The sequence below is a fragment of the Notolepis coatsorum genome (genome assembly GCF_963971535.1).
Source record: "Notolepis coatsorum genome assembly, chromosome: 7".
Lineage (NCBI taxonomy): Eukaryota > Metazoa > Chordata > Actinopteri > Aulopiformes > Paralepididae > Notolepis > Notolepis coatsorum.
Window position 1 is genome coordinate 47,949,622 of NC_140171.1, and position 23,715 is coordinate 47,973,336.

At 45.1% G+C, this 23,715-nt stretch overlaps 1 protein-coding gene across 1 annotated transcript in view; it reads left to right on the forward strand.

Moving 5' to 3' along the window:
- The window catches only part of suz12b (SUZ12 polycomb repressive complex 2 subunit b), a 43,650-nt gene that overhangs the window by 8,213 nt on the left and 11,722 nt on the right, over window positions 1-23,715 (forward strand). Inside the window, exons 9-15 of the mRNA XM_084319329.1 lie at window positions 161-266; window positions 578-683; window positions 4,696-4,870; window positions 6,216-6,304; window positions 8,955-9,098; window positions 11,806-11,963; window positions 15,300-15,498. Coding sequence (XP_084175455.1) covers window positions 161-266; window positions 578-683; window positions 4,696-4,870; window positions 6,216-6,304; window positions 8,955-9,098; window positions 11,806-11,963; window positions 15,300-15,498 — 977 coding nt within the window. The remainder of the gene's footprint in view (window positions 1-160; window positions 267-577; window positions 684-4,695; window positions 4,871-6,215; window positions 6,305-8,954; window positions 9,099-11,805; window positions 11,964-15,299; window positions 15,499-23,715) is intronic.

Consider the following 23,715-nt stretch of genomic DNA (forward strand, 5'->3'; position numbering starts at 1 on the left):
ATAATCGGTAGATATTAAGATGCTATCTCTGCATCCCTAAGTCAGTATCTAGGTTACCAATAAATGAGTGTGCTTCTGATGTTAGGAGATTGCATGGTTGGGTTGATGGTGGGACTCTTGGTCATTTATTTGCCCACTGTATTTGTTTCTTTATGTGTAGAAGTGACTGAGACTCCTAGTAGAAAAAAGAGAAGCTCTTCCCACAGAGAGGAAGGAGAGACCACAGAGACCTACATTGCACAGATGACTGTCTTTGACAAGAACAGGTATGTGTGTGTGTGTGTGTGTGTGGGGGGGGGGGGGTTCCTGGCACTCATGTGTGAGCAGATTGGGAGCCCTGAGAACACTGCCCAATTTCATAATTAGGCCAGTTTCACAGACTGTGATTAAGTCTAGTCCTCAATGAAGGACTCGCAAGACAAACACGTCTGTTTAACTGGCCCATAATGTACTTATTTCATTCCAATACAAATAGACAGTCCTATGTTTGTTTTGTTTTTGTCACACAAATCTTGCCAACGCTTCAATGTTGTTTGGAATCCACCTCTAATCAGTGAGCGCTATACCTCCTCTGCAGGAGATTGCAGCTGCTGGATGGAGAGTACGAGGTGTCAATGCAGGGGATGGAGGACTCCCCCGTTAGCAAGAAACGTGCCACATGGGAGACCATTCTGGATGGGAAGGTGTGTGTGGAACGGATCACTTTTACATAATGTCTTTTGTAGCTATTAACTCAATCAGCGCCAGAGCCATATGCGTGATGTGTGGTTAAAAGGCCAGTGCTCTAAAGCATAGGAATACGTGGCGGTGTTTGCAAGGCTATAACTATATTCTATATATAGCTATGGATACAATACTATGGCCCATTTGACATCGAGTATCTATCGTTCAATATGGGAAAAAAAAGATTTCATCCATACATTCCTGTTTTATACCGTGGTGAATATAAGTATGGTTTTAGAGCGGTCTAGGGCAGTGCTTCCCAATCCTCTCCTCGAAGCACCCCAGCCGTTCCATGTATTTGTTAAATTCCACCACCAGCACACCTGATTCAACTTAACAAGCCCTTTATTAGTTGAATCAGGTGTGCTGGTGGTGGAATTTAACAAATACATGGAACGGCTGGGGTGCCTCGAGGAGAGGTTTGGGAACCACTGGTCTAGGGTAATTCCTGGGAGGCTGGTAATAGCCCGCAACGTGTATTATACTAAATGCATTGGCGTTTCGTCCCTACACACACTACAAGGTAGTTTTTTATGCTTTGATCGGTATCAAGATTGGGCCGATATATATATAAAAAAAATATATATATATATATATTTTTTTTTACATGTTTTGGCCTTAAATAGTTTCAAAATATCAGTAATTTCTTTTTTTTATCCACTTTTTCTCCCACTTTAAAATTTTTCTCCCATCCCTCAATTTCGTATCGTCCAATTCAACCCTCCCCTGTCTCGAACGCTGTTTCTTGCCTCCCACAAGCCGGCTGCAATGTAGGGCTGGGCGATATGACGATATTATATAAATATCGGGTACAGTTCATTAACGATACACTTTTTAAACGTATCGTGGATATCGTGATGTTTTGCCCAAGAGGCTTGTGTTGCGTCAATCTGGTCCACACGTTGACACTTTTGAACAGCGCCGCCCCACACACACACTACTGCATCAAAAGTTACTACTTATGATAACAAAGGCATTCGTTTTGTGGCATTGACGTTATATAGTTACACTTTCAATAACATCAGCGTATTTACATAGCAACGACCGAGGTCGACCTAGATATTAGCAAGCATTAGCCGTTCTTATACAACGGCATGCAAATTTCTCGATTCTGATTGGCCATTCACACGTCTTTATTGGCAACAATCCACGCTGCTGGCCCAGGACCCGCCCACAACCGACCCACATCACATCACTCCGCCGGATCACAAGAAGGTGGCCAATAATCTTTACAAATGGATATGTTAATGGCGACTAAACGACTAAATATCAAGCGATTCTGTCAAGGGGAATGTGTTAGCCCTTTAAACAATGTTGGATGATGTAATTGATGGGTCTTGAGTCTATCTAGAACAAAAGAAAAATCGCGGATTGTTTGATTGATTAATTGATAGATTTAAATTTCTACTTCCTCCCCACTGACTGCACTGCAGCGTTCACTCTCACTGTCCGACGCTGGCGTACCCACAAACACACACACACACATACACACACACACACACACACACACACACACACACACACACACTGTGACACACACACACACACACGCACACACACACACACACACACACACACACACACTCCTGTCTGCAACAGCGGGGGAGTCAGACTGAGAGAGAAGCAGCGCTGTTTTAAGTGAGCATGGTCTATTGAATTGATTGATTGGTTGATTGCTAATTTTATTACTGTACCCCTGGTTTCCAACTGGTTAAGTTTAGGCTAAAAGAAATAAATAAAAAAATAGGGCGAAGAAAACGTTTTTTTCCTATAGGGCAAAGAAAACGTTTTAATTTGTTTTACCTACTTTATATTCTGCATCTGGTAATAAAATTTTCAATCAATCATTCCAATAATACACAGTTGGATGTGTTAGTTGGTTGGATGCACTTCAAGCTGCTTCCACATGAGGCAACTTCTCTCAATCATTCCAATAATACACAGTTGGATGTGTTAGTTTGGTTGGATGCACTTCAAGCTGCTTCCACATGGAGTTGTGGGAACTACTTTTTCTGGCGGATGGTTTTTTCAATAAATCTTCGATTAATGTGTGTTTATTGTATAGAAATAAGGTTGGATGAATCTGGCAGTTGTATAAAAGCTTTACACCACGTGCAGTCGTGATTTGTGACCAATAAACCATGCCTAGGGGGGTCTAACGACCCTCGGCTGCGCCTCGGGCCTAACAACCACCCCTAGGCATGGTTTATTGGTCACAAACCACTCCTGCGTGTGATGTAATGCTTAAATATCTCAGCCCGTGCTGACTCCGTTGTGCCCATTCTGCGGTCTGTTAATAACGTTTTCCATCAGACAGATGTATGGAAAGGCTTTTATTATAACATCCGTTGCAGTAAAATCATTATGCCTCCAGTCGTTTAGTCATTCTGCAGAGCTAAAAGCTAAACGTGGGCCGCGGCGAGCTACCGCTGCCATTGTTGTTTTCATTGAGCTCTCCAGTGGCGGAAGTAAAAAATAAATACGCGCTTGCCGATTGGTGCTAAGAACAGCAGGGCGGGTGCAAGCGATGTGACGTAATTGGCAGACGCGACTGTCAATCAAAATGATTCTGTTTGCCGACTGAATGAATATAAACGTTATTAACAGATTGCAGCATAGGTACAATACAGTACAGCTCAATACAACAACAGTCAACAGTGGACTGGAGGATGCAGACCAGAGAAAGACTTTCGTCTTGTTTACATCAGGGTCCCCCATTTTCAATTCATCATATTTCATATCTAAATCATATAATATCTCATTGCTAAATATATGCAATATATAATCTAATAATCCAATAATCTAAATCTAATATATAATATAAAAATGCTAAATGCATGGGTATTTTATTTTGTCTTTAATGTTAGCTTGCAAACTCAAATACTGTCTTGGTAAGCCTCATAATGAATTGTTTGGGGAAAAAAAGAAAAACATCGTGATGCGTATCGTGTATCGCCGAAAGGTCAGAAAATATCGTGATATCATATTTAGGCCATATCGCCCAGCCCTACTGCAATGTGGACTAAGCCATACATAGCACGAGTCCCCTCTGATACTCGAAGTAGCAGCAGTCGCATCTTTTCACCTGCGCGGCGCGATCTTTCAGCGTCAGGGGTCTGCGCTTTTGGAGGAGCGCCGCCCCATCGCTTCCTGATTCTACTGTGCAGGCGCACCAGCCGACCTGTAGGAGTCGCTGTCCACAACGCCCGATCCCCACCCATCAGTTTCCCACCCCCTAATACTGCCCATGTGTATTAGTACGGACGACCAGCTAAACTGAAAGCAATGTGGAGAGCTGGGATCGAACCCAGCATCTCCAGCATTCGAGGTGAGCGCCTTGCCCACTGCACCACGTAGCCGCCCAATATCATTTCTGAAAATAAGTTACAAAGGTAAAAAAAAAATAAAGAAACCTTTTGGAAAATAGCTCTTTATTTGATTATCATAAAAAAGTGTTTTCTATACAGAGATATCGACATCGGTAAATATCGGTATCGGCCAGAACAGCAATATTAATATCGGTTATCGGTATCGGCCACAATTTTCACATCGGTGCATCACTACATATAGCCCTTACCTTGACTAGGATGTACCCCAAAAAGAATATTCCAATTATCTGATTGCCATTCCAAGTATTGATGTCCATCGTGTCGCCAACATAATCCACCACACAACACCGATCGGGAGTATTTGATTCTTCTCAATCCGAGCGTTATAACCACTCGTCTTGCCCGGAGAAAAATAGCCGACCCGGACCCATATAATCGACGCACAGCCCAAGACACAAGGTTTCAAAGGGTGATCGATACCACCGCCTGGTAGGATGCGGCCGGTATTGCACTTTTGCGATCTCAACATGAAGTTGGCATCCAGGCTTAGCCTAATAGCTTAACATGTGCCATAAGCTATGAAGGCCTGTCTGTTGGACCCTGCATCCTGTTGATCGGTGGTGTTGGTTTCGCTCTCCCACAGAGGTTGCCACCGTTTGAGACGTTCTCTCAGGGACCCACGCTGCAGTTCACACTGCGTTGGATGGGCGACGCCAACGACAAGTCCACTGCCCCTGTGGCAAAGCCCCTGGCTACCCGCAACTCAGACTCCAGTTCCATCGAGACCAGGACTAGCAACCACAGGGCTGCGCCACTGGGTAAGGATTCTTCCACCATGTCCTTCAAATGTCATCCCAGCCAAATCCATCACATGGTTGTACTCTTGACATGGGATCTCCATATTATATCTGTGTGCGAGGGTCTATTCAAAGCTAAATCGAATCATAATCTTGCTTTTGTGGGGTTGGATGGCAACACCGGCACCTTCAACCAGGTAATGTATGTACACATTAAGATTGTAAGTAGCCGTGCCTGAACGTCCCCACAGTGCAGCGTTTTCACTATGGAGGTTCAGTCTTTTAAACTTTTTGATGGTTGAGTATGTATTCCTCTGGTACCCCTTCTGTACCCTTAAAATGACTGTCTTCTGGGTTTGACTGAGTATGCTTAACATGTTTTTATTTTTATTTTTTTTATCCACTTTTTCTCCCATTTTCTATTTTTATCCCATCCCAATTTCGTATCATCCAATTCTACCCTCCCCTATCTCGAACGCTGTTTCATGCCTCCCACAAGCCGGCTGTAATGTGGACTAAGCCATACATTGCACAAGTCCCCTCCGGTACTCGAGGTAGCAGCAGTCGCATCTTTTCACCTGCGCAGCGCGATCTTTCAGCGTCGGGGGTCTGCGCTTTGGAGGGACGCCGCCCCCATCGCTTCCTGATTCTACTGCGCAGGCGCACCAACCGACCTGTAGGAGTCGCTGTCCACAACGTCTGATCCCCACCCATCAGTTTTCCCACCCTCTAATACTGCCAATTGTATTAGTACGGACGACCAGCCAAACTGAAAACAATGTGGAGAGCTGGGCTCGAACCCAGCGTCTCCAGCATTGGTGGTGAGTGCCTTGCCCACTGCACCACCTAGCCGCCCCACTTAACATGGTTTCTTTCATGAAGTGCTCTTTCCCCCAAATTACCATAAAAGGTATGACTTGACTGTACTCTATAAACAAAACGATCACAGAAGCGGACAATTTAAACCCAATGTTCAACGCAATGCAATGTAACCCTATGACAAGGGGTGGGACACAAAGTAACTTCCCTAATGCAGTAGGTGCAGGCTTTTGAACTGAGTGGACCTACTGAACAGTCACTAACACTGTCAATTGACCATATTACATGTCATGCTCGGGTTCAGATTCCTTTCCATCCTTGGTGGAATCCCAACCTGAGCATGACATAAGAGCAAAATGGCAGCGATGTAAATATGGTCAATGTTAATGGTTTTATTTTCACTCTTTCCACTATACCAAAATAAAACAAAGTCCATAGTTTGGCAAAAGCGTTACATTTACATTTAGACTTTTCATGGAAATTAAGGCCTTTTCATATTGAATCTGTACAGCACAGGAAAATAACCCTTTCTATTTCTTCCAATCAGCTGTGAAGGACTCCATCAACACGGATGTTCAGATGAGGAGAGAGCAGATCCTGTGTGAGCCGCGACAGAAACTGCGTATATTCTATCAGGTACCTGGTCACAGCAGCCTCGTGTCTGACCCTGTGCATCACACGCATTCTGTCAGGTACCTGGTCACAGCAGCAGCAGCCCTGTGTCTGACCCTGTGCATCACACGCATTCTGTCAGGTACCTGGTCACAGCAGCAGCAGCCCTGTGTCTGACCCTGTGCAACACACACATTCTATCAGGTACCTGGTCACAGCAGCCCTGTGTCTGACCCTGTGCAACACACACATTCTATCAGGTACCTGGTCACAGCAGCAGCAGCCCTGTGTCTGACCCTGTGCATCACACGCATTCTATCAGGTACCTGGTCACAGCAGCAGCAGCCCTGTGTCTGACCCTGTGCAACACACGCATTCTGTCAGGTACCTGGTCACAGCAGCAGTAGCCCTGTGTCTGACCCTGTGCATCACACGCATTCTGTCAGGTACCTGGTCACAGCAGCAGCAGCCCTGTGTCTGACCCTGTGCAACACACGCATTCTATCAGGTACCTGGTCACAGCAGCAGCAGCCCTGTGTCTGACCCTGTGCATCACACGCATTCTGTCAGGTACCTGGTCACAGCAGCAGCAGCCCTGTGTCTGACCCTGTGCAACACACACATTCTATCAGGTACCTGGTCACAGCAGCCCTGTGTCTGACCCTGTGCAACACACACATTCTATCAGGTACCTGGTCACAGCAGCAGCAGCCCTGTGTCTGACCCTGTGCAACACACGCATTCTGTCAGGTACCTGGTCACAGCAGCAGCAGCCCTGTGTCTGACCCTGTGCATCACACACATTCTGTCAGGTACCTGGTCACAGCAGCAGCAGCCCTGTGTCTGACCCTGTGCAACACACGCATTCCATCAGGTACCTGGTCACAGCAGCAGCAGCCCTGTGTCTGACCCTGTGCAACACACGCATTCTGTCAGGTACCTGGTCACAGCAGCAGCAGCCCTGTGTCTGACCCTGTGCAACACACGCATTCTGTCAGGTACCTGGTCACAGCAGCAGCAGCCCTGTGTCTGACCCTGTGCATCACACGCATTCTGTCAGGTACCTGGTCACAGCAGCAGCAGCCCTGTGTCTGACCCTGTGCAACACACGCATTCTGTCAGGTACCTGGTCACAGCAGCAGCAGCCCTGTGTCTGACCCTGTGCATCACACGCATTCTGTCAGGTACCTGGTCACAGCAGCAGCAGCCCTGTGTCTGACCCTGTGCAACACACGCATTCTGTCAGGTACCTGGTCACAGCAGCAGCAGCCCTGTGTCTGACCCTGTGCAACACACACATTCTATCAGGTACCTGGTCACAGCAGCCCTGTGTCTGACCCTGTGCAACACACGCATTCTGTCAGGTACCTGGTCACAGCAGCCCTGTGTCTGACCCTGTGCAACACACCGCCCCTGCCGGCTCTCGTTAAGTTCCACAAAATGCCCAGACGTCACACCACATCAGCAAACTGTTCATTTTGTGGTCCCAGCATTGGCCTATTTCTTTCATCTCCGGGCTTGAAACATTTTGGAAGAATTGTAAATAACTCCCCTCACCCTCTCCATAGTGCTCTGATTTAAAGGACCATACCTGTGTCATTTTGACTTCTCGCCGTTACCAGAGACTGTCCCTGTCTTTAACAAAATGTTGTGTTCATTGGTGTTTAATGTGTGTTTTGGTAGATCTCAGCCTACCTTTCATGCTGCCATTGATGTTGAAAAGGGAATATCCTCCATGATACTTGAAAGTCACTAATCATTGGTAATTCATCCTAGTGAAAACCACTATGCGTTTACTTCTGCTAACGTTACTGTGTTACTCTAAGGCCATTCAAATTTGTGCCCGGGAGTTAATAACAAGCGCACCCAACTGACTGTGGAAGTTCGATGTGTGGCGCTTTTAGTTTAGTTTTAGCTTTTTAGAGTGTTCGTGAAAGTTAATGTTTCGCTGTGATGTTCACAAGAGTGATTTACCTGCCTAGCAACTTTCAAACAACTTGTATGGCGTTTTGTAAGGTAAACTGAGATAAGCTAAAACACTGTATACACCTACGAAGACCAGATTAATTATTGGAGTTTTAATTAGTTAAAATGAAATGCAGTAACCGTCCAGCTAAAGTGGCAGTCTGAAAAGAGAAGGATGGTCCGTGCTTCAATAGAGGATTTAAAATTAACAACCAGGGTGCCTCAGATTCTCTTTTCAGATATCTATACTATGGACTTCCTTTACAACGAAGTTGGACGGTTTAAGTTTAAGTTTAAGTTTATTTGGATCCCCATTAGCCACAGCAGTGCTGGGGCTATTCTTCCTGGGGTCCATAACACATAAAATACAGTTACAGACGTATACACTCACAACATTTACATGTCATACAGACAATTAAAACAACAATAAAAACCCTTATACACTCATACCATTTACATGACATACGGTCACTGTATTTAATCCTGTTAATTGTCCTATCCTTGAAGAGCACCTGCTTTTTATATTTATTTTTTATAGAAGTAACATTGTATATATATTTTTTGCCTATTTCTTCTTCATGGTTAAAGGGATAGTTCTGATATTTGGAACCCTAGATCTATTTGATTAAAAAAGAAAATAATAATGGTAATAAAAAGTACTAATGATGTTGATATGGTCCTTCCATGCTGTGTTTCTGTGTGTGTCCAGTTCCTGTACAACAACAACACAAGGCAGCAGACTGAAGCCAGAGACGACCTCCACTGCCCCTGGTGCACCTTGAACTGCAGGAAGCTCTACAGCCTGCTGAAGCACCTCAAACTGTCCCACAGCCGCTTCATATTCAACTATGTGGTGAGCTGTGTTCTGGTTGGAGGGTCAAATATAATACAATATGGGAGATATGTTACAAACCAGGATTGTACTGCCTATAGCCAAAGCTAAATCTGGAGAGAGATGGATCTGTATTGTTTGCATGCTTTTATGTATTGCAACTGTTCTTCACTGTATGATCTTAATAGGGTGGTTGTTCCATAGAGATGGATATAGTGTAGGGATGCACCACCGAAATGACAATTATTGTCTGAAACCGAATACCGGTAGTTTTTTTTTCTCATTTATTTGCCCATTTGTACCATTGCATATATTAAATTAAATACATATAGCTTTTGATTTATGCTTTTCAATGACAAAAATCTATTACAAAACGATGATTATGTATTAGTCTATTGAACTTTGTCCTTTCCACCAGACATACCAAAAAAGTAGGGATGCCCCGATCGATCGGCCAGCGATCAGTATCGGCCGATATTCAGTATAAATATGAGATCGGTGAATTCCGATAATGCTTTATTTTCGCAGATCGTGAAAACCGATTGAAAAACATCATCCAATTCTTAGCGGAGATCTCACTCGCTGACTTCTCTCTCAGACACACAGAGCTGCAGCGCACTGCCCCTCCTCCTCCTCCTGCCCCTCCCGCACCCGTGTCAACAAATGCTCCGGCAATAGTCTGCTCTAGTGCATGGACCTCTGTGAGCTAACGTTAGCTACCTAGCTATCGTTACTGTTTAAACAAAATTACGCAGTCAACTATTCACTTTTAGTTTAATACATGAGGCATTGTCTAACGGTATCTAGCCGGCTAGCTACTGATAGCTCCTGATATCAACAAATGCTCCAGCAATAGTCTAGTAGTGCATGATACCTCCGTTAGCTAAATAGTTCACTGAGGCGTTGTCTTAACGTTATCTAGCCAGCTAGCAGTAGCTACAGATAGCTCCTGATATCAATGTCTTATAACATTGATTCGATGCGTATTCGAGCCCCTGGCTTGCATGATTGCATCGCAGTGAGGGAGTAGGGTATATCTGCAGAGCCGCAGATATACCCTGCTGAGGGCATGCTGAATGTGATTTGACGAAAGCAGAGTATACACACTGACAGTGGAGATAGCGAGCATTTTGACTTGTTGCGTGGTGGCGATGTCTTGCAGATAATACAACTACAAGTATAATTATATAATATATATATATTTTATATAAAAAAAAAATTAAAAAATTATATATTTTTTTTTATATAAAACCAAAAACGATCGGTATTCCTAATTTATGCAAATGACATGTCGTCAGCTTGTGACTGCAACTTGTTCCTGTTTGCGGACGACTCAGCCCTGCTGGTCTCTGACAAGAACAAGTTACAGATTGAAAAAGCCCTCAGCTCAGAACTAGGCAAAATCTGCATATGGCTCGCCAACAACAAACTATCATTACACATGGGCAAAACAGAGTCCAAAACAGAGACGGAATGGGTCAAGCGCAGAGACTCAATTTCATTGGCTACCCAAAAAATTGCATGCGTGTGCCGCCCATCACATGTGTGTGTCACTGCATGATGAATAAAGACTTCTTCAAAAGCCCAGTTATTATTATAATGGTGGAAGTAGCGAGAATGACAGTGGCCGTAGTGTGTAGATGGGAACTACTCTCTTTCAAGTTTTGTCACATAAGGTTCATGTACATTACAGTGAAATGCTTGGTTCTGTATGTGCCCCCTGAGATTGTGCTTCATACAGTAAAAAAATAAAAACAATAAAGACCAAACACTACAAAATATACAATATACAAACTAAAGTACAAAATGCAAACAAAATCTCGTTGCTCTCTTTGTGTCGTTCTTCACACATGAGCACACACATACACACACGACACACATTCTGCATTCGCTCACACACAAACGGTCACTTTAAACATGATGGAAAGGACACTTTAAAGGAACAAGGAAAAAAAGGTCACTTTAAGGAAAGAACTGTTGTGGTTCTTGTATAGTTTAGAAATAGCAAGTATAGCATAAGGATATAGAGTAAACTGTATATTGTATAGTAGTGTACATAGGACTCGGTGCCTTAATTTGTAGCTAATAATAATTATAATTGTTAGACTAGAAGTCTTTATTTGTCATGCAGTTTTTAACACACGCACGCGAGATGGGCGACCCACAGGAACACACACACATGCACTGAGTCGCCGATGAAATGTCTCTCTGCACTTTTCCCATCCCGTTGTCCTTCCCCCCATGGGCAGCCGGGAGCAGATAGGGCGTCAACGTGAGCCGCGCCCCGGGGACTAATCCAAGTGCTCCTGTCCGTCTTCGTCAAGGATGCCACAGCGTTAGCGATCTGTTGTGTATGTTTTTCCATTGGGTTTTATCTTATCGGGGGGGAAACCCTTGCGAGCACGGGGAGAACATGCAAACTCCACACAGAAAGGCCTGGGAGATACCCCACCTGAGTACCTGGCATCATGGAAACCTGGTCCCCAAGCGGGAATCGAACCCTGGACCTTCTTGCTGTGAGGCGACAGTGTTAACCACTACACCACCGTGCCGCTAACATTGTATTGCATTTATCTCGGGACTTTAACATGTCTATTTTATTATCTTCTACTTATTTTATTTACTATTGTATTATTGCACAATCTAAGTGGGCATGGCCACCTGAATTTCACTGTATGCCCTGGTATGTATGTGACAAATAAACCTCTTTAATCTCTTCTACTCGTAGCCTCACCCTAAAGGAGCGAGGATAGATGTCTCCATCAACGAGTGCTATGACGGCTCCTACGTAGGTAACCCACAGGACATCCACAGTCAGCCCGGCTTCGCCTTCAGCCGCAACGGCCCTGTCAAGAGGACCGCCGTCACTCACATACTGGTGTGCAGGTAAAAGACCTCTCCTGTTTCAAGACACTGCTCCTATGAAGACGACCATGGTTAATTAACAGTTAATTCACTTTGAATGTGTTTATTGATAAGAAATGTAACACATTCACGGCCATTCGATTTCCCCATCTAGCTATAGCTGTGCCAGCTTTCCATTACACACTTTCACTGTGCGTCACGTTTGTAGAGCTAAATCTATATTTTATATTATAGCTATGGATACAATATCATGGTCATTTGACAGTAAGAACCTTCAGTTCAAGATGCAAAAAAGAAAAAATGTCCATCCATACATTCCCGTTTTATACCGTGGTGAATATGAGTGTTATTTCGGAATGATCGGGGCTAATTCCTGGGAGGCTATTTATAAGCCGCAACGTGTATGATACCAAATCCATTGGCGTTTTGTCCCTACACACACTACAATTAAAAAATCAAATGCATATTATAGGTATTATGTTTCATCATGAATGCATGAAAGGGGGGGGGGGTCGTTTCTGATTAATTGATTGCCAATAACGGCATTCGTTATTACCACAACATACGCTGATCAGGGCGATGGCTATGAAAACAAGGCACAATCAAGCTGAAATTGACGTCAAATTGTTCTTACCTGTGGCCGGTGGGATTCCAAAAAGAATATTCCAATTATTTGATTGCCATCTGGTAGATCATATGTCCATTTGGCCCACGACATAACCCACCACAGCATAATGGGTTCGTTGGTCCCGAAAACGATTCAATGCGATCGGGTGAAGCCCTAGGCAGTTCAGGTTAGTAAAAAAGAGCGCCCGGAGCGTTTAGCGTGTGGCACCGGGTCTGGAACAGGGGTTACTGCATTCTCGATACAGCGCTACTAGCAGGATCTGGCCGGTACTGCACCTTCGGAGTCCAGGTATGGCTTTTACAGGCAACAAACGGCTTGCTGACATTGAATAGGGTATTAAAATCGAATAAAAGGGATAAAGAAATGTTTGGCCGTTAACCGCTGGCTCCCAATAACGTATATATACGTGGTTGGCCGGGAATGTGTTAATGGATGGAAATAGTTTGAAGATAGTTTCAGGGTTCGTACGAGTGCTGGAAATCCTTGAAAATGCTTGTATTTCAATGTGCTGTTTTCAAGGTTTTAAATGTGCTTGAATTGTGTATAAAGTGCTGGAAAGTGATTGAAATTGTAATTGCACTTTATACTTTCATAATAAATCGCTATCTGACTGAATAGTTTGGTTTTTAGACAAAGAAATTAAATAACTCGGAGCAACTCGAGCGAGCCTATTTTGCGTTCGCCTTTCACGCAAAATGTGTCTGGGCTCGACCCGTAGTTTTTTTTTTTTTTTTTTTTTTACCTGTGCCATCTGAGAACAGTGCGCGCGGGAGGCTCTCGTTTTAATGAGCTCTGGCTTGGAGATATAAAATATAAGCTGTTTTTGTCTAGATTTAGTCGCAGAAAACTGATGATTTTTGTCTAGTTTTCGCTAATGAAAAACTATTGTAAATAATGCAATTCTATTAAGTATAAATAAAGAGGATGGCTAGGCTAATATAAATAGCCTGGGAGTCGGGACCTATATCCCAGACACAGACTTGCTCTCTTTCATCTGTGTACACCCACTACTATCAACATTACACATGGATACAACAAGGACAAGACCACTTTCACTTAAAAAGGTAATGTTGGTATGAAAAGAAAAGAAACAGACGAGTGCTAACACTGCGATTGACCCTGCTATAAGTTGTTATGAATCCCTTTAGCGCTTGAAGTGCACTAAAACATCGTAATGATTTTTTATTTTTCATATAATGTTGGGTACATGCTCGGTAGAGTTAGAACGCTCCCAGTCTTAGGGGCTGTGATATTTTGTTACCACACTTTATGCACCTAGAAGTGCGGTGGCAGGTTCGCTAAGCTAATGTTGTTAGCCGAATGCTCTGATGGGGGCCGCCATTTTAAGTTAAAATGACGTCAGCGATCTACGGTACGACTGGAGGGACAAAAGGGAATGTGTGTGAAATTTGTACAGTAGGTCCCAGACTCCCAGTGAGAATTGCAATCAGTGTGTACTGTGTATTTACACTATCCTAATGTTGCTTTGTTGGTTAAAAAACAAATAAGCAATTTAAATCAGAATATGTTCCATTCCATGTCTGACTATTTCTGAATCTATTGACCATTTTAAGGAATGTTTGGTTACTATTGGGCTTCTAGCCTTCTACTGAACTTATTGTGAATCAGCTGATAGGGTTTTGGCTAGACTATACGTTATTTTTATAACGGAACATTTACGCAGACTGGTGTGGAACTGGTGTGGAGCAGTTGTAGTCTGGAACGCAGTAACGTACTGTATATCTGTATGTCATGTATGTCATAAATGTCACTATGAACCAAAATGGGGGACCCTGATGTAAACAAGATGAAAGTCTTTCTCTGGTCTGCATCCCCTTAACAATTGTGTGTATTGAGCTGTACTGTATTGTAACATTATTATCCATGTAATTACTGTAAAGTTCACGTTAGCTGTTAGATTGCATATTCCATAAATTAACATGCTAAAATTGGCCTGGCTCGTCACGTTTGATTGATTGATTGAAAACTTTATTAACAGATTGCAGAATGGGTACAATACAGTACGGCTCAATACACACAATTGTTAAGGGGATGCAGACCAGAGAAATACTTTCGTCTTGTTTACATCAGGGTCCCCCATTTTCAATTCATAGTGACATTTATAGCATACACGACATACAGATATACAGTATGTTACTGCATAACACATCGGCTCAGCCAGGTTATACCGGTATATAATGCCAAGTCTACATCATTTTGGTTGTTTATAGCACAATAACATCTGATTTAATGTGATGGAAGAAGTGAAATAATCATTTTGAGTAAATATTTAATTTACCACAGCTGCATAAGATGCTGGAAAATCTTGAAAATTCACCTTGAAAATGCTTGAAAAGTGCTTGCATTTTGCCTTGGAAAAGGTGTACAAACCCTGTAGTTTTGTCCTGTGGTGGTTCAGTTTACATACGGGTGTGTAGTATGAATTTTTTATTTAAAAACATTTGGAGGAACAGGAATTTGCATACATGAACTGTTGCCAAGAGGAAATTACCCAAAAACCAACTTGTTTCATTCATGCTGTATTGGGGTATTATGCAGAACCGAGATGCCACACTCCACTCACTATGATTATTAAAACATCTTTCCTCTCTCATCTCCCTTATCTCCTGACATTTCGGAGGTGACCCGATCACGCCATCCCCTGGTAGATTTCAGTTTGACCCGACGATACATCCCTACCTGCTTTGCTCTCCTCTGCACCCTTCCAGGCCTAAGAGGACCAAGCCCAGCCTGTCGGAGTTCCTGGAGTCTGAGGACGGGGAGCTGGAGCAGCAGAGGACCTACGTCAGCGGCCACAACCGCCTGTACTTCCACAGCGACAGCTGTATGCCCCTCCGGCCACAGGAGATGGACGTGGACAGTGAGGACGAGAGGGACCCGGACTGGCTCAGAGAGAAGACTGCCACGGTGAGAGAACCGTCCCTTGTTGTGTGTGTGTTGGTTCAACTTACCAAACTACACCAAAAAAAGGTTCTGAAACTGCTTTTTGTAAACAAACGTTTACAAACTGTGTAACAGTTTTGCTGTGTTTGTATAAAGTGAGGTCATCTCCATTCGAAAATGTCCTGTATATTTGATGCCAATACACAGCTTTGTGGTGCCTGTTAACACTAGCACAGCCGACAAGGGGTCAAATGAAAAGTACCCGTTTTATCTGGCACGGTTTCTGAAATTCAGGAAAATGTAATTGGAACGTTATTCCACATATGGGCCGTTGGAACAGATGAAAGTCACAGCACTTTGCGAGCGTCTAGGGCAGGGGTGGCCAACCCGTGGCTCGCGAGCCGCATGTGGCTCTTTGCCCGCCAATGTGTGGCTCTTCGATAAAGGGAAGTGGAACATGGAACAGCCTTCCGGTCCCCTTAACACTTTGGCGACCACAGTCTTGCGGCGATTTATGCCTCAGAGGACAGAGGTTTGTTTACAAACCGATGTACTTTCTAAGAGCTATATATATAATTTATAGTATTGCTATCTGTCCATTTTTTTTTTTTTTTATCCACTTTTTCTCCCATTTTTCTATATTTTCTCCCATCCCAATTTCGTATCATCCAATTCAACCCTCCCCTGTCACGGACGCTGTTTCTTGCCTCCCACAAGCCGGCTGCAATGTGGACTAAGTCATACATAGCACAAGTCCCCTCCGGTACTTGAGGTAACAGCAGTCGCATCTTTTCACCTGCGCAGCTCGATCTCTCAGTGGCGAGGAGTAATGCGTGGGAGGCTCACGCTGCCCCCGACACTTCCTGATTCTACTGCGCAGGCGCACCAACCGACCTGTAGGAGTCGCTGTCCACAACGCCCGATCCCCACCCATCAGTTTCCCACCCCCTAATACGGCCAATGTGTATTAGTACGGACGACCAGCTAAACTGAAAGCAAACGAGCCTGACGAGCCCAGCGTCTCCAGCATTTCGTGGCGAGTGCCTTGCCCACTACGCCACGTAGCCGCCCTTACTATCTGTCCATTCTCATTGTCACTTGAGTGCATAAACCGTGCCTTCATAATGGCTTAAAGAAAATAAAAATCCATCGGTTGGTTGTAATTTTATAGCGTCGTGAATATAAGGTTTATCGCGCTTTTTTGTCTCGTCTTTTTTCCAGGAAGATAGATAATAGGCTAAACGTTGGCGCCGTTATATCAAACGCCATTTCTGCTGTATATATACGAATGAAATAAAACAAACTGCGTAGCATCCGGACTATTACAGAGCATCTATGGATGAAATGGGGGCGGCGGGGAACGCCGATTAGTATTATTGATTAGCAATACAGTGTGCGTTCAGGTAGCCAATGTCAGTGATTGATCACGTTAGGTTTTAAAACAATGTCCAATCCAGCTGTAATTTGGGGGAATAGTATCCTACCGTCAGGCCATGTGATCGCCGGCAGCATTTCGTCATTAGTCATCTGAATCTGGTAGATCGATATGTCCATTGGATAATCATAAATCCCATTATTCCAGGCTGAAATATGCGATCGGTAACGTGATCAAAGATGGAGGGTGTTCGTTTGGAATCGAGGCTCATATGATCCGCCCACAGACGGTGAAAATAAATTTTATTTCAAATGCCCTCAATGATACTGCAGTGGAGCGATGGCGCCCCTAAGCGGATCTGGCCGGTATTGCATGTTTCGAAAATCAAATATGTGGGTAGGTCATGCATCTCGATCGCGGACGTTAATAGCGTTATAAATATGGAATAAAACAATAACAACTTGCCACGGCTATATACGTGGCTCTGGTCCACAACGCATGGCACCGAAACACGTATATATACGTGGCCGGTCCTTAAAGTGTTAAGGGAATGTACCACCCTGTCCACCTTTAGGGGCCAACTCAGGAAATGGCTGTTAGACAGCCAAATATGCACTCATTAGGGATGTTAGTGATGTTGTACTGACTGAATGTCATGTTAGTGTGGTCATGTCAGTGATGTCAGTTTTTATGAATGAACATTTTTTTTGTTCCCCCCCCCCCCCCCCCCGTTTTGTGTTTGTTTAATGTTAGGACTACGGGTGGAAATTAGCCCTGTGCTATTCCCGGCATATTTACATCCTTATCATGCTGTGATGTTATGCATACACATGTAAATGATGTTCATTAATTTGCATTGTCCTTAACACTTTCAGTGCCCAGCAGGGGGCGCACATTTAGTGCTTGAATGCCCACCATCCACTTCAATGTTAGCATTAATATCGCCTAATCTATGTTTTAAATTATGGCTATGTGTCTAATCTGCCCGTCGCATTATCAATGACTCATTTCCAGTCAACATAGTCGAAGCGGATTGTTTTTTTATCGGTTAATTTCCGTTTTATAGCATTTTGAAAAGCCCTTGTTTTCATGGAAAAAAAAGATTCCATGATAATCGCCCTGTACTGTAATATTCTAGAACGTTGTCATTTTTCTGCCTATTTATGAATCGTTTTCAAATAAATGCTAGATTATCGATGGTATGTGTACGTGTGCACGCTGGTGCCGCGCGCTGAAAATCGATTCTCTCAGTTCCTGATCGCTCTTACAGTCAAACAGCCATATCACATTATAGGGGAAAAGCTCTCCGTGAAAACGGGTCTGATTATCCTAAGACTGGTAAAATAGATTCCTTACCTGAGATCAGATGGTATCCAAATGGATTATTCCAATTCCTGATCGGCATTCCAAAAATCTATCCTTTTATTGAGCCCACGCGTATACTGTAAAACACATATTACACGTTGTGCTGAGGGTCCAGAATGAAGCTGATCGGCTCCGATTACATGCGCGAGAAGTAAAATATGGATTCCGGAGTTTTTTTTTTACTCATGCATTTTCATTGAGTCCAATCCAAAACGGTGCATTACCATCTGGGAGACGATAGGGGGCGCTTTTTTCACATCTGAGCGCCTGGCGGGGCTGCTGTACCAACGGTAGACTCGGTTGATGAAATATGAATTCAAAAAAAATTCAAAAAAACGAGAATTCTCGTGATGGGCATTCAACCCGCGGGCTGATAACCCGAGATATCTCGTGATGGGCATTCAAAGTGTTAATAAACAAATCTTAATCTCTTCCATCAAAAATTATAAATTTTTATTTATTTATGTATATATATTGTAACTGAGGGGTACAATTCCCTGACTGTATTGATAAGTATGGTATCATTAAACCACTACCGCTTTATTTTATTTTTATTTTTATTTATCCTTTATTTATCCAGGAATGTCCCATTGAGATACAAGATCTCTTCTTCCAGGGAGTCCTGACCAACACAGCACACAACAAGTTTCAACATAAAACAGGGCATTAAACAAAAAACATACAATTCAAATATAAATACAGAGGGTCATTTGTGCAGTGGCAAGGAGCATAATCACATCAACAATAGCATCAGGTAAAACAGTTACATGTTTCATAAAGGGCTAATCGTAGCATACCTTTAAAAGCATTCACAGTAGGAAGTGCCTGTAGACACTTTATGTACTTTAATTACTGGCCATACAGTACACGATATATGAATATGATGAACACTTCCCACAATGAAATCGGTTCCAGTCAAAGGTATTAATCAAGTATTTAATGGAGCAAAAGGTACATAGGATACTTTACATTATTCTTTGAATGCACTTGTAAGGCAAAGGAGTATGCGTAGGCAAATCAATAACGAATGTCCATTCTCTGGTTACGCAGGAGGTAATTATACAACCTGAATCTTAGGGAATTATATCTATGGTACACTAGTAATAGCGGGAGATACTGGAAGGGGTTCCCACTGGTTGTAAGCCAGCAAGGGGGTAGAAGATCTGTCGGTAGTAGGACGTCTGGTCAACGATGACTAGGGAGACTTCAGGTACAGAAGCCGGTGCAGTAGTCTCTTGATCCACAGACGAATACAGCTTGGTTCTCTTGTAGACTGTAGCTCTACAGTGAAGAAAGCTAGGCGGCCTCAGGCTCTCTGAGCGCCGACTCGACTTGACTCCTCTCGGGGTAAATCCAACACGTGCAGGCGTCGGCGATTATCCGCTCCATAAATCATAGGACCAAAGCAAATATATTCCAGCCGCAAAGGCTATGTAGTCGTCGGGTAGATTAATCCAGTGTACATGTCCATACGGTTCTCGCCTAGGTCTCCTCGGGTGAAAGCGCCATGCGGTCGGCCCAGCCTGGATAAGAACTCTAGCTAATACGAGAAAGCGTTGGAGATGCTGGTCACTATAGAATTCTAACCGCACGATACACTATACACAAATAGACTATTAAAGACTCAATAGAAATATGTCGCACTCGACGGTATAGCGCCAAACTCTGACAATTCAGTTACTAATTCGCACGCGGTCTCGATGCTCTATTCTGAGGCCAAACAGGCCATACTTCACCGCACGTTGTATCGTGGGTGAGGCTTCAACTTATCGGTAACATGCTAAAAGGACGAAGGGGTACGGAGGTAAGGGGCTAAAAGGCTTCTACATTCACCTGCGCCGTATTTATACGCACGGTACACAAACTAGTTCCACTCTCATTTCTGTCGCGTATCCCTGGGCAAGGTTGGGCATGTCCAGACACGTCGTGTCGGTGACTTTGAACTTGGCTCCGGGGGCCGGTCCCTGGCGCCGGTGGACCGCTGTCCAATAGGAGAATGAAATATTATGGGCTGGACTAAAGGGATATTCCGTGTATATGTACAAGGAATATACAAGGGATATCAAACGATATACAAATACTATGCAATATATATCAATAAATAAATATATATATTCGGTTTAATCTGATCCTTCGTAACAGCCGCCCCCTAATTAGTCCCACCTAATTAGCTAAGCAGAGACAGATTAACCGCACTGTCCACTACTCAATGTCTGCTGTGAGGGTCAGTCAGTTCACAAAGTCATGGGGTCATGGTCGTCATCGATAGTATCGGGGAGCCTTGGCAGTTCTATTAGCCTCGCCACGGGTCGGGTGTAGGTCCGCCCTTGGACGAGCACTTCAGCTGCTCGGACCTTTCCGTCTGCACCGGTGATCACTTTGCTTACGCGGCCAGCCGGCCACATAGCTCGGGGTAGTGACTGGTCGATAATCATGACGACTGTTCCTTCTGTCAAATTGTCTCTCTCTTTTACCCATTTCTGGCGGGTCTGTAGAGACGGTAGGTAGTGGAGTAGGAAGCTGTTCCAAAACTTGTCAGCCAATACTTTACTGTACCTCCACATTCTTCGACCGTTCGCTTCTTCAGGCCTGTACATTGTCTGGGGTAGCGCGGGGTCCAGCCGCCCCATCAAGAGTGTGTTGGGGGTGACTGGGTCGACATCTGCTACATCACTTGAGACGTAACCGAGGGGCTTTGAGTTCAATACTCCCTCGATCTCCGTGAGGACTGTCATTACGACTTCTTCCGCCACGGTCTGGGCCCCAAGCACGGCGTACAGGGCTGTCTTTATTGAACGTACTTCTCGTTCCCAAGTTCCACCGAAGTGAGGTGCGTTCGGGGGATTAAACTGGAAGTCAATCTGGGATGGAGCGAGGTGGGTCTTAAGTTCTGGGCCCATAGCTTGGAAGCTCTCTTTCTCCGCCTTTGAAGTTTGTCCCGTGATCAGACAACAATATAGACGGTTTGCCTTTCCGCGATGTGAATCTTCGGAAGGCCATAAGGAATGAGTCTGTGCTCATGGTTGGAAGGAGTTCTATATGTATCGCTCGGGTGGTCATGCATTTGAATACAATACCCCACCGCTTCTCGGTTCCTCTTCCTTTCTTTATATACAGCGGGCCGAAACAGTCCATACCGGTGGAGTGAAAAGGCTTGTCGCCGAGTCGGAGGCGACAGGGAGGTAGGTCAGCCATCCGGGGTATACTGGGCTGCGCTCGCCACTTACGACAGTCTAGACAGGTTCGCTGGAAGCGCCGCACTGCTTCTCTCCCTTGCAGTATCCAATAACGACGTCTGATCTCCGCGAAGACTCTCTCTGCCCCTGCGTGGTGCACATCCTCGTCGTATTTCTTTATGATCAGCTCTGTGACCTTGTGTCGGCTGTTCAAGACTATCGGGTACTTGACGTCATCCGGTAAGTCTGGGGCTCTCCGCAGACGACCACCCACTCTGATGAGACTATGGGCGTCGCTCTCGGGTGCTAGGTGGAGCAGTCTGCTGTCTGATGGGACGGGCTTTGCTCCCTGTAGACAGTCTAGCTCATCGGGGAACGAGTCTCTCTGGGCTCGTTGTAGTAGAAGAAGTTCTGCTTCTTCGTAGTCAGCTGCTGAAATGTCAGTAGTGGGCTGAACCTCTGGGTGGTGCCACAGAAATGTCTTTAGCTGCGCACTCTCTAGGGTGAGGCAATCGTCTATGTCGGGGTCTGTGGAGACGAGTGTGTTCAATCCACAGAACACAGATTTCTTGTTTTCGGCCTCCTCTTTACTCGCCTCCCGTGGGGTGGGTGTAGGCCACTCTTCTTCCGGGAGCTTGAGAAACTCTGGTCCGTCACTGTATGGGTTGTGACGGGTGAGGTCATCCAGGGACATTCCCCGGGTGATGACGTCAGCTGGGTTGTGTTTTGTGTCCACATACCTCCAGCTTGCTACTTCTGTTAAATCTTGAATCTCTGTGACTCTGACCCCCACGAAGACCTTGTATCTGCACGAATCAGACCGGATCCATGTGAGTACTGTCGTGGAGTCTGACCACAAGATTGTTCTTTGCACCGGAATGGTGAGTTCACGTTGGATTAACGTGGCGAGGTGCGCTCCTGCTAGGGCTGCGCAGAGCTCTAGACGCGGGATAGATTGTTGCTTTCGTGGGGCTATTCTTGAACGAGCCAGGATGAAAGCAGTATGTATTTCTCTTTCCTCCTCTCGGGCACGCAAGTAGGCCACCGAGCCGTAGGCTACTTCGGAGGCGTCGCTGAAGACGTGCAGGTCCATCTGGCACGTCTCCGGCCTCACTGTGGGTGGGAAGTAGCTGCGGCGTATGTTAACACCTGGGAGTGAGCTGAGTTCCGTCTCCCACTCTCTCCATGTGGATGCAAGGTGTTCGGGTATGGGGTCGTCCCAGCCCTGGTCCTTGTCCCATAACGCTCTTACAATCATCTTTGCCCTGGTGGTGTAAGGTAGAATACATCCCAACGGGTCATATTGTCTGGCGAGTGTTCTGTATACACTCCGTCTGGTGGTCGGTAGTGCAGTCGACCTTCCCTGCTCCTTGGTCAGGGGTGTGTGTTTATAATGGAGCGAGTCTGTTTTGAAGCGCCAGACTAGTCCTAATGTCATTTCTTGGGCTTCTCCTGGGATGGTCGCCATCCAGGTCTCGCTGCTTGCTGCCTTGTCCTCGGGGGAGAGGCTGCGCAATACTTGCGGGTCGCTGCTGGCCCACTGCCTGAGATCAAAGCCGCCTTTGATCAGGGAGGCGCGGAGCTTGAGTAGAAGGGCCTCGGCTTCTTCTGGCGTCGAGACGCTTTGCAGACAGTTGTCCACGTAGAAACTATTTTCTACACTTTTTCGGACCTCTTCATCAGCTGCTGGGTCCTCTGCAACGTGTTTTTGCAGTGCAAACGTAGCACAGCATGGGCTGCATGTGGTTCCGAAAGGGAGGACTTCCCATTGATAGATGGCTGGTTGCTCATCCCCGATCCTCTCTCTCCATAGGAACCGCAGCAGGGGCTTGTCCTCTGGGGAGAGGCTGCGCAATACTGGGGGGTCGCGGCTGGCCCGCTCCCTGATCAAAGCCGTCTTTGATCAGGGAGGCGCGGAGCAGCGCACGACGTCGCCAGTCAATTTTCTTTGTGTCCCGCTGTGATTCGCTTGTTAATCTCAGCGCGGTACACAGTCTCTTGAGCGGGGTCTCTGGCTAGGCGCCGCTCTGTGTTCAATAGATACCGCTCCGTCGCTTCTTTTGGGGCGTGGAAGGTAGGCATACCCTCTCGCCTCAGGAGTGGAATTGCGTATCTCATCACTCCGTTGACTTTGACTCTCTTTGTCCCCTGCTCGAGGAGTGCTATGGCGTAAATGTCTTCCTTGGAACGAATGTCTTTCTTTTCGCTCTTAAAGGGCATTGTCTCTAGTGTCCATAGCCTCTCGACATGCTGTAGGAGGGTGGTGTCTTCTTCTGTCACTCTGGAGTGGAGGCAGCTAGTGGCTGCTGTTCGGTTAAGAGACTT